The 12075-nt window shown below is 29.5% G+C and overlaps 1 protein-coding gene across 3 annotated transcripts; it reads left to right on the top strand.

The window, feature by feature from the left end:
- Nucleotides 1–951: 951 nt before the first annotated feature.
- On the top strand, nt 952–9357 carry LOC108465985 (receptor kinase-like protein Xa21). Of its 3 annotated transcripts, none has more exons than XR_008282664.1 (7): nt 952–2167; nt 2415–2489; nt 2841–2984; nt 5905–7761; nt 7907–8270; nt 8888–8935; nt 9049–9357. XR_008282664.1 is itself a non-coding variant. In XM_053027681.1 (5 exons), exons 1-5 carry the CDS (start codon nt 1330–1332, stop codon nt 8260–8262), a joined length of 3342 nt encoding a protein of 1113 aa, XP_052883641.1. In that variant the 5' UTR covers nt 952–1329; the 3' UTR covers nt 8263–8418. The 3 variants fall into 3 exon arrangements, 1 of the variants encoding a protein (XP_052883641.1); XR_008282663.1 differs by having other exon boundaries at nt 2415–2561; XM_053027681.1 differs by lacking the exons at nt 8888–8935; nt 9049–9357 and having other exon boundaries at nt 2415–2561; nt 7907–8418.
- Nucleotides 9358–12075: the final 2718 nt, after the last annotated feature.

Below are 12075 nucleotides of genomic sequence, written 5' to 3'. Positions count from 1 at the left end.
TATAGGGAAGGTTGTAGTAGCCCTACGACACCCAAAATCGGTACTTGTTAATTACACAATTATAAAAAAATTCAAAATTTAAAAATGATAAATCTAATGTTTAATTGTGATAATTAATTTTTGAGTGAATTAAATTTTCTTAGTAAAATAATTGTTGGTATCTCTTGATATCCACAAAAATATTAAAAATATTTTTAAAAGAAAGTAAAACTCGTAAATTCACTTTATTTAGAAAAAAGGATATCTCCAAATTTATTTGATTAGTGGTTTATTCATCGTGTTGGATGCTTGTGTCACTTTATTTAGAAAAAAAGGGTATCTCCAAATTAATTTGATCAGTGATTTATTCATCGCCTTGGATGCTTGTGTGTAATGAAAGTATATTTTATAAATTAACTTATTAATAATTTTTATTAATTTTGTTTTAAGTCACCAAAATCTATATTCAACAAATCAAATTTAGTGACAAAATAAAATAAAATTTTAAGTTTACTTGCAAAGTTCAATCACATATGAGTTAAATGGCAAATTTAGTTATATTTTTAAAGTGTAATGACAAGTATCAATTAAAATATAATAATAAATTTTAATATTTACTTATAATATAGTGGTAAATTTACACTTTAACTCTAAAATTATTGAAGTTCTTATCCCCAAATCATCCGTAGTTTGTGGAAGAGCTCGTCAATTATTGAAGTTTAACCCAAAAGACCCATTTGTGTTAATAAAGTCAATATTTACTGTTTAAAAAACATTATTTTTATTTAACAAAGTTAATATTTTTAAAGTTTTATGATTTTATAAATAAAATATTTCTACTAGAATTAAACTTTTAAATTACAAATTGGATATATTTAATTAGAGTAACTAAAATAAAACATTTAATAATAAAAGGAGGAATTTGATGCACTCGAGATTCCAAATACTTTTAACTTTTAAATTACAGGACTAGTAGCATATTGTAAACAATTTATTATTTTGAAAATGAAAGAATATATAGTAATTAATAAAATATATTTTTAAGTTTTTTCTAATGAATTATGTGGAGTAATGTGAAGAAAATTTAGGAGAAATTTTGAAAATTCGCTTCTTTGTACGTAATTCTAAAAGAAGAAGACTCGTCAATTATTCCAAAGTTTCTTCAAAACTTTGCTTTCCTTTTTAATTTTTGGGGTAGTCTTGAATTTATAATGTTTATCAAGTGTGCGAGGGTTGAAACATATTAAAGCATGCTCACTGGGCTTTTCTTCATCATCCAGCTATTTTATCAACTCAACAACTTCCCTTTTCCTACTTTTTTATTTTCTTGGCTTATTCCGTCTTGCAATCATGAACTACAATGCTTGCTTTCATCTTCTTTTAGGTTTATTCATACCATGTTCCGTTGTTTGCTTGGCTATGACAGCCAAGAATCTCAACTCCGATCAGTTTGCACTTCTCGAGTTTAAGGATCGCATTGTCGGTCCTCAAAATGTCTTGGCAAACAATTGGACTGCCTCAACCTATGTTTGCAATTGGATTGGTGTTTCTTGTGGCATCCTCCATAAAAGAGTTATAGCTTTGAATCTTACAAGCATGAATCTTAGGGGTACTATCCCTCCACACCTTGGAAATCTTTCATTTCTACTCTCTCTCGACTTGAGTAGCAACCATTTCTATGGCCATCTCCCTAAAGAATTGGGCCAATTGCATCGTTTGAGGATCCTTCGATTAAGCTACAATCGTCTTAATGGGGAAATTCCATCATGGCTTGGGAACTTACAGAGAGTTCGAAGGCAGAAAATGAAAAATAATAACTTTACAGGCACAATCCTTGAAACACTTGTTAACATGTCTAATCTAGAGATCTTGAACTTGGGATTCAATCAATTATCTATTCAGGTTCCATCTTCCATCTTCAAGATTTCTTCTCTCAAGATTATTAATCTCTCCAGCAATAAACTATCAGGTAGTTTGCCTAATGATCTGTGTCAACATCTTCCCAAGCTTGAAAGGCTTTACTTGAGTTGGAATGAACTATCTGGTAACATTCCATCAAGTATGGGCAAATGCAGCAACCTTAAAAGTTTGTCCTTGTCCTATAATCAATTTATGGGGATCATTCCAAGAAGTATTGGAAATCTGACAGCACTCCAGGAATTATATTTGGGGTTTAATAATCTAGAAGGTAATCAATTCCCTTGATTTCTTGAATTTAAAGTATTTTTTTTTATAAAAGAGTTTGATTTGTGATAGATAACAAAGGAAGAGCTTTTTATTTCATTCGAAGCAAAATAGTTAATTTGATGAAAAATATATGTTGAAATATATTAAAATCTATCTCCAAATTACTGTAGAACAGAAAGGAAAACCTCTTTGACTTATGCTAACAAAATAGGTAGTTTGACACCTTGATTTTTCGACTATGTGTGCAGGTCAAATTCCTGAGGAAATTGGTAATCTTCTTGGCTTGGAACTGCTTAATATTCAAGCAATTAAAGGCCTTACAGGTCAGATTCCAACTTCGATCTTCAACATTTCTTCTCTGAAGACCATTGATCTCTCCAACAATAGTCTATCAGGTAGTTTGCCTAATGATATGTGTCAACATCTTCCCAAGCTTGAACGGCTTTACTTGAATAAAAATGAATTATCTGGTAACATTCCGTCAACTATGGGCAAATGCAACAACCTTCAAAATTTATTATTGTCCTTGAATCAATTTACAAGAATCATTCCAAGAAGTATTGAGTTATATTTCATCTAATTATATTGAATTATTTCTATTCGAAAAATTATATTTGGAGTTGAATAACTTTAGAAGGTATGTTTTTCACTTTAATTTTCGACTATGTGTACAGGTAAGATTCCATCAAGTATAGCTGAATGTTACCAGCTTCAGAATTTAAGTTTAGTAGAAAATCAATTCAGTGGGCTGGTTCCAGAAAGTATTTTTAATTCAACTACCCTCCAAGAAATAGATCTATATGACAACAAATTAGAAGGTATGTTTTTCACTTTAATTTTTCCAAACTCCAAAAACATTCTCTTTAATTTGTTTCTTCTATCTTGCTCATATACTTTTATCATTTTAATTTCATGCTAAACAATAAGATTTATATGAATTTATTTATTTTTTATTTTTAATTTCCACTAAACTTTAAAAAGAAATTAACTTTTATTGCATAAACTAATCTATTTTATATAAGTACAAAAAACAATTATTTGGAATTAAAGTAATACTTTTTTTTTGTTTTTCTAACATATATATCTATAATATTATTGAAGCTTTTGATTAAGTTGGTATCATGAGTCAACCAAGCACCAGCTCAATTAGAGAAATTACAAAATACCTTTTTATATTTAATATAATTTATATTATTTGAGGGTACTTTAGTTTTTATTTAAAAAATTATGGAGATATTTAAATCCGCATCAATACATAAAACCTTAAATTTATCACTTAAATTTATGATATCACAAATTAACTCGACACCAACTTAGGAATTGACAACAACATCATCATAAATAACTGTATTCATTTAGTATTCTTAATTTGATGTATTCATATGTTTAAATAATGTTTTACTTATAATTTAATTTATTTTTATTTTAATATGGTAGAATGTCATGTGTTATTATTAAATAGTTTCAAATCATACATTTCATTATTTATCATAAGTTATTTGAAAATACAAACTTATGTTCTAAATAAGTGGTTCTCATACACAGTATTTATATGATAGAGTTTCTAATAATAATTTAAATATAAAGTAATTCAATATAAATTTTAAATTTTATTAAATATTTTTAAAATAATTTTTTAATAGAATCAAAATTGTTATTTATAAGAATGCTAAATTTTCTTATGAAGTGAATTTATTTAACCAAATATTTTGGTAAAACCAAAATTCCTATCCATACATATATAAATCTTAAAAGTAATAAAAATATTTAAAATAATAAATTCAATAATATAGTAAACAACAAAGATTATATAATTATCAATTCAACAGTTTCTCAGAATCCATGCATTTATATATATTATAGATATAGTTTTAATGGCTTAATGCACAGTTTATTCCCTATGGTCTTTAATGTTTTTTTGCCCACTATAGTACCTAATATTATCAAACATTCCTAATGTAGTCCCTAACATTATCACGTGTTCTTGGTCTAGTCCATTGGACGCTAAAAAAATAGATTGACATATCCAACTAATCATAAATTGCCATGTGGCATATGATGATATCATGATGGCATCATTAATCTAGAAAAAAACCAAAAAAATCTTTAAATTTTCAAATAAAATTATTAAAAAACTACATTATAAATATATAATTTTTTAAAAATAAATTTGTTAATTTTTTAAATTTGTAATAAATAATAAAATTATTAAAATTGTTAGAAATTACTAAATATTTGTAAAAATTATAAAAAATATTAGAAATTAAAAATACGATAAAAATTAAAAAAGGTTAAAACTAGTAAAGATTGTGTAACTTGAAATAAAGTATATATTAGCTTATATTTAAAAAATTAAAATTTGATATTAAAATTGTATATTGTGGTACAATCAATTTTTATAAAAATATTTTAATAAATTTTAATATTTTAAAATATATCAAAATTTAGTACTTTACCAACTCCCCAATTCATAAATAGGAGGATAATGCACTTCACATACTTGAACCCACATTCTCCTACATTGGCAATAATGCACATGCCAATCAAGCTAAGACTCAATCAACAATTCTTTAGAGTAATTAAACATGCAACAATAGTTGTTAAGATATTGGTCTAGACACAAATAATTTATCTTGAAATAGTAAAACAATTTTTGGAATAATTAAAAACATAGATATCAAGTTTATTTTAATTATCAAAATGCCATACTAACACAATTTTTTTTAATAGTGTTAATAAATGAATCTAAGTTTTCAATTAAAAATTAGAGAGACTAAATTACAGAAAATAAATAATGTAAAGATTAAATTTTAAATATATGAAAATACAAAATTTTGAGCAAATAATAATCTTTAAAGTTTACAATATAATTTAATAAAATAAATAATTAACCCAATAGATAAAAATCATTCCAATTTACATTGAAAACAATGGCTTATACGTATCACATATCGTTAGTGTTGGTGCAGTTTGAGTGTCCGAAATTACATCGTATTTCCACCTCTGGTGTTATCCTTTCTTTTTTTTTTTTGGCATTTTAATTTACTTTATTTAATTTCAAATATTAAATTGATACAAATAAATTCATTAGGTACTAAAATAACAATTAAATACAACTTGAAGGGCTAAACCAACATCTAACTCTTAGAACTATGTTGTATTTGAAACAAACATCTTAACCCTTAAAATGCACTTTATCAATTTAATGATATATTCAAGAGCTGCAGTTCTTTTAACATTAAACTTAATAAAATTTATGCTACTCTCATTTATTTTATCACTTTTAGATGTTTACAATATTATATTCTTTTAATTTTCAATACATATTACTTAAAAGATAGAGAAAAGTTGCACAACCAAATAATATATTATTTTGATTTCTTACACTTGAATTTAGGGAAAATAAAGGATTTAACATTTTGTTTCCCAAATCATAACTAATTATTATTCAGTGTGAGTCTCATTTTTAAGATTGATTAGATGCCACATTCTCATCCCAAACTTTTATTTTTATTTTATTTCAAGTTTTACAATTTTTTAAAAATTATTAGTGTATTATATGTTTTGTCTATAGAAATCACAGCTTCTTATTATGTCTCAACTTTCTAATTGATTTCATCACATTTTTCACGCCAAGTTTTTTTAATTGCTTTAAAGTTTTACAATTTTTATTTTAAATATATATTTTGTGAATTTGGTATTCAATGAATATGTACACTAAAACATGCTATTTTACAGGTAATTTACCACCCATCACCAATGCTCCAAAGCTTGAGAATCTTTTCTTGTGGGGAAATAAACTTAGCGGAAACATTCCCAACTCTATCTCCAATGCTTCCATGCTTAAGGAACTAGACTTGTCAGATAACTTATTTTCTGGCCCAATCCCTAAAACACTTGGCGATTTAAGACACCTTGAATGGTTCCAAATTTTAAACAATAATTTGATCAGAGGATCTGCTACTGATCATGAGTGGACCTTTCTTTCTTCTTTGGCGAATTGTAGGAATTTGAGATTTATAGAAGTTTCAAGAAATCCATTGAGTGGCGTTCTTCCTACTTATATCGGGAACCTTTCAAAATCCCTTCAATACTTCTATGCCTCTAATTGTGAGATTAAAGGCAATATTCCCATGGAAATAGGTAACTTAAGCAACATGTTGGATTTAGATCTTGGCTATAATAAATTAAATGGATTTATTCCAACATCAATAGGAGGACTGCGAAATCTCCAAGGTCTAGATCTTTCCTCTAATAAATTAGGAGGGCCTATCTCTGAAAGCCTATGTGGTTTGGAGAGACTATACGAGATGTGTTTAGGGTTGAATAAGCTGCATGGATCCATACCCTCTTGTTTAGGTAATATTTCTGCTTTGAGATATCTTTGCTTAGATTCCAACAAATTGAGTTCTACAATACCCTCAACTTTGTGGAATCTTAAAGATATCTTAGAAATAGATCTATCATCAAACCATCTGCACAATTCACATGCTATTGATGTTGGAAATTTGAGGAGTCTACTGAAACTAAATTTATCAAGGAATCTTCTCACAGGTGATATCTTATCCACATTTGGGGGTCTTCAAACTTTGATTTCATTAGATTTATCAAATAATGTACTACATGGTCATATCCCTGAATCATTTGATGGGTTGATTAGTTTAGAATTCTTGGATTTATGCAATAACAATCTCTCTGGAGTCATTCCCAAATCTTTGGAAAAGCTTTTACATCTAAAGTATTTTAATGTGTCTTTCAATAGACTTGAAGGGGAAATTCCCACCGAAGGATGTTTTTCAAATTTTTCTAGCACATCATTCATGAAGAATTATGCACTTTGTGGTCCACCTAGATTGCTAGTCCCACCTTGCAAGAACGATATCCACAAAAACTCGCAAATTATTATATTGCATGCTTTTAGGTATGGTTTACCCACAATTGGAATTGTCATAGTACTAATAGTCTTAACTATTATGTATAGAAGATGCCAAAGAAGAAGTACAACTCTACCAATTAAAGATGATTTGTTGTTTTTGAAAACACCGAGAAGAATTTCACATGCTGAACTTTCACGAGCAACTAATGGATTTGAGGAAAGAAATATGCTTGGTTCAGGGAATTTTGGATATGTATATAAAGGGAGGCTTTCAGATGGAATGGAAGTTGCAATAAAAGTTTTCAATTTGCAAACAGAGGAAGCATTTAGGAGTTTTGACAATGAATGTGATGCTATGCGTAATATAGTTCATCGTAATATTGTGAAGGTCATTACTTGCTGCTCAAGTGTTGACTTTAAAGCCTTGGTGCTTGATTACATGCCTAATGGAAACCTCGAGAAATGGTTACATTCTGAAAATTATTTCCTTGATATCATACAAAGGGTCGACATAATGATAGATGTTGCGGTAGCTATAGAACACCTCCACAATGGACATCCAACACCTATAATTCATTGTGACATAAAACCAAGCAATATTTTACTAGATGAAGACATGGTTGCACATGTTGGAGATTTTGGCATTGCCAAATTGTTGGGAGAAGGTGAAGTAATGAAGCAAACCATGACTCTTGCAACTATCGGGTATATGGCACCAGGTGAATTCTTTTTTTTTTTTTTGTATGATTATTTTCCTAATTTGCATTTTATATTTTTGTTTCATGTTTATGTGGATATTTATTTGAATAAGCATTTTAGAAATAATTGAAGATTAATGGTGTTCTAATTATACTTGAAATGCAGAATTTGGATCAGCAGGAATTGTTTCTATAAAATCTGACGTTTATAGTTATGGGATCGTCCTTATAGAAACTTTCACAAAGAAAAAGCCAACTGATAATTTTTTTGTTGAAGAAGAGACTATAAGGCATTGGATGGAAAGTTCATTGCCTAAAGGAGCGATAGAAATTGCAGATGTTGATTTATTAAGAAGAGAGGATGAGTACTTTGTTGTTAAAGCTAATTGTATTTCATTTATCATGGAGTTGGCTTTGAATTGTTCAGCTAAGTTACCAGAAGAAAGAAAAGATATGAAAGATGTTGTGGTTGAGCTGAAGAAAATCAAACACAGGTTGTTAAACAACATCGAACAGTTTTAACAGAGATGGTGAGTAATGAGTACACTTGTGGTTATTAATTCACACTTAATTTTATCTTTAATTCAGCATTTTTAATCTATTCTGCAATTTTAATCATATATATAATATGTCGGTATTTGTAAAAATTAATAAACTTTTTTTTTTCTTTTGCTCTCACGTACTAGGCTCTCTTCAAAATTCAAACTTCTTTTGCAAAATCAAAATGGAAACCAATAAAATGAGCAACAAGCGTTCCCATGAATTACGGTTTATGGTAGCTTTTGGACATCAAGTTATTTTCTTTGTTAGATTGGATTTTCTTAGCTTCTTTTTACATTTACGGTATAATTTTATTTTAATCTTTTGCCAAAGATTTTATTAGGTGCAAAGCCAGAAAATTTTTTTAGAGGGCGAAATTAAATTGTAATTTTTATTATAGTAACAATGCAATTTTACCATTTTAATAACTTGTATTTTTATAAGTTTTATCATTTTTAGGGGGTCAAACTGCAATTTTACCTTTATCATTTTAAAATTTTAAAGGCCTAAATAGAAAATTTTCCATTTTAAATGACATATAAGTTTTATCTGCTTTCAAGTATTTTCTAAGTCTTTCTCTTTATTTTCTTCTAAATTTTCAATTCAGAGACAAGTATAACACAATGGTCTTAACTGAGCTAGCTTGCCTCGTCAGGTAATTTGCTGCTTTCCATTTATTTAGAGTTATTTAGAGCGTTTAATTTGTATTTAATATTATCATAGTTGAAAACATCATTCATAATCCAATCTAATTGTGTTTTTGGCTAGTGGTTGTTGATCAAGGAAAACAAAAGGAGGACACTAAGAAGAACGAAACTCCACATCTTTACTATCATATTCTACAAAACAAAGAGAATTTTTTCTCGATGAAATTTGTATTGGGCTATCAATGTTTCATGGATTATGTTGTTTGTCTAATTGAAGAGGAGGTTTTGCCAATATTGCATGCAAAATCAAAGTAATATTTGCCAATGCTTAGCTTAATCAACTCTAATGCTACTGTGGATTTGATTTGTCTTTACAGTATTTAGAGATTATTTTGTGGATGTTAAATTGCCTTTGGGCCTTTCAAAGAAACTCAGCAAGCCTACAAGTCTTTTAATTACCTTTGGACCTCCCATGAAATTTTGATGTATGAAACATACAATATATGGCTTCAATTTCATAATTATATTATATATAATGAATAATTTGTTTCTTTTTCACCCTCTCCACCAAAATAACCATTAACATCATCAAAATCACCCGTATGATCCCAAAGGTTTCTTGGCTTGTCTAAACATGTTTTTTTTCTTTTATATTTTATTAATAAAAAATACAAATTTATTTTAATCTTTCAAAAAATTATAATTTAAACCTCTAAAAAAGGAATTTTTATTTGTCAAACTTCCACAAATACTAAACTATATATTGTTGTTAATCCAAATCGAATATTGGGCTTAGGGTTGAAGCAAATTTAAAAGAGGCAGGCAGGGGTATTAGCCCAACCAAAATGGGAAAAAAAATCTATTAAGACCCTTTAAAAAATAATAAATTAATACATGATAAAATTATATTTTAACTTCTCAAAATTTTATAATTTAATTTTAATTCTTCTAATTTTTTTTTTTTTTTAGATTCACCCCTATTCAAAGCTTCAAGCGTTATTTGGTTTGGTAGTATAGCATGGTTGTTGGAAAATTGAGTGGATTTATTTGTTTCTTATTTTTCAATCCCACTCCCTTGTGTGTGATAGCTCTAGCCTCCACACGCCCATGTCACTTATCCACATGCCTGTGTGAGTTTTGGAGTTTTGAATTTTTGTCTCTTTAAATTGGTATTCTAATTTGTTTGAGTTACAATTTAGCCCCTAATAATAAAACTTGAATTAGACATAGTAAACGAACTCAAATTAAGCTGCAAATTTTAGACTTGCATAATTTGACTAAAAAAAGGTTGGTAAACACTTATATCTAAATCGGGTTAGTTTTACAATAGGTGGTAAAATGACGAAATTACCCTTAGGTTAAATTACCTAGAAAAAGTTCAAAATTGGCTCATAATTTACTTCTGCATTAGTAAATAACTAATAATTAGATGAGATTGAGGTGTTATAAGGTCTGAGTGTTTCTTGGGTGGTCATTAGCTGGAGAGTCACTTAGGTGGCTAACGTAATGTTTCGAATTTGGGCCGATCTATCCCGGTCAGTTTTGGGGTGCCACAATCTATCATAAGGTTCATCTCTCTTAGGTATTTAGAAAATTAGTTCATGCTTAAAACTAAAAACATCCAAAGGACAGTATAACAAAAGAAATAAAGAAACTCATGATAATCTCCTAAGAAATTTGTAACACCCTTGACCCGGCCTAGAAGTTTAGACCAAATCCCAGATGTTACATTGATCACCGAAGTGATCGTAGGTAAAATTTTTATAAAACAAGTTATCCCATCAACGGAAACATTTAATCGTGTAAATTTAATCAGTAAAAATTACAGTTAAGTTTATTATAAAATCGAAATTGAATGAACAAATAAATATTAAAAAGGAACTTGTACCACCATTTTATATAAATCTTATGGCTCAAAAACTGAATAACAAATAAAAACAAACTGATAAATTATTCTTTCCTGAGACTATCCGAGAACTCCGCATACCAAGCCTAGCATTAGAATTTAGAAAAAGGTACCTAAAAGGGAAACACTAAGAGGGGGTGAGCTACTTGAGCTTAGTGTGAGTCTGAAACAAGGCTAAAAATAGAAATATAGAACACAATTCAATATCAAATAACTACAGATATATATAGAAACAAAAGATAATTCTGACAGCAACGTCCCAATGGAATGTAATATTTCAAACACACACCATTTCACACAGACACACTATCATAGATGTTTTCAGTCAAACGGAATACAATCAGGTAATCTAGCACCCAGAAAGCTTAAATAGATACGTATGAAAAATAGTCAAACAATAAAACCCACCCATCCTGCGAACACACCTCTCCGTCTGCCGATCACATCCCATAAGAGTTGATTAAGATCATCCAACCAAAACACACCACATAGGACCTCGAAAGGCCTATCTAACCCTACACACAAATTAAGTCATCCCGGGTTATCCGACAACAATGACCAGCCACCCTGGGTTGCCTGGCAACGATGGTTTATCAATATGCAGTTAAACTGTCAAATCAAATAATAGTACGCAACAAAGCTGATGCACATGTGCTATAGTGCGATAAATCACTGTACGAGTAAAATGCAGTAGAACTACCAGCTCAGATCAGAATCAGACTCCCTTCTCTTCGATATCTCACCCAAATCTTAACTCTATGCAAGTGTATGTATGTTTACATTAACAGCAAACAATGAGCACATCCACAAACAGTCAGACAGAAATAGATATGCGCACACACCTAGCTAATCGGGTTCATAGTCAGACACCTCACACAACATTTACAAATATCACATAAACCGCAGCCCAAATCCTAGTTTTATTTACCCTTACTAAAGCTTAGCCAAAGGTTGAAGCACTCAGACAATATTTTAGATAAAAAAACATGCACAGAATCAGAATAAGTGCCCTAGGACCACACGCTCGTGTGCTTTGGCCGTGTTGAAATGCCTAGGCCACATGAGAGGTGAAAAGCCTGTGTGAACAGGGGCACACGGCTGTGTGAATAAGGCACACGCTCGTGTGGACCAGGGACATGGCCTTGGGAACAGGCGTGTAACTCTTTGTCCAATTGTGCTAAAATAGGATACAAAGCAGACATGGCTGTGTGAGGGTCTCGCACACCCGTGTGCCTGCCAGAC

This window comes from Gossypium arboreum, chromosome 5 (assembly GCF_025698485.1).
Source record: "Gossypium arboreum isolate Shixiya-1 chromosome 5, ASM2569848v2, whole genome shotgun sequence".
NCBI lineage: Eukaryota > Viridiplantae > Streptophyta > Magnoliopsida > Malvales > Malvaceae > Gossypium > Gossypium arboreum.
Note: the sequence above shows the minus strand (reverse complement) of the source record. Positions and strands in the feature narration are given on the sequence as shown.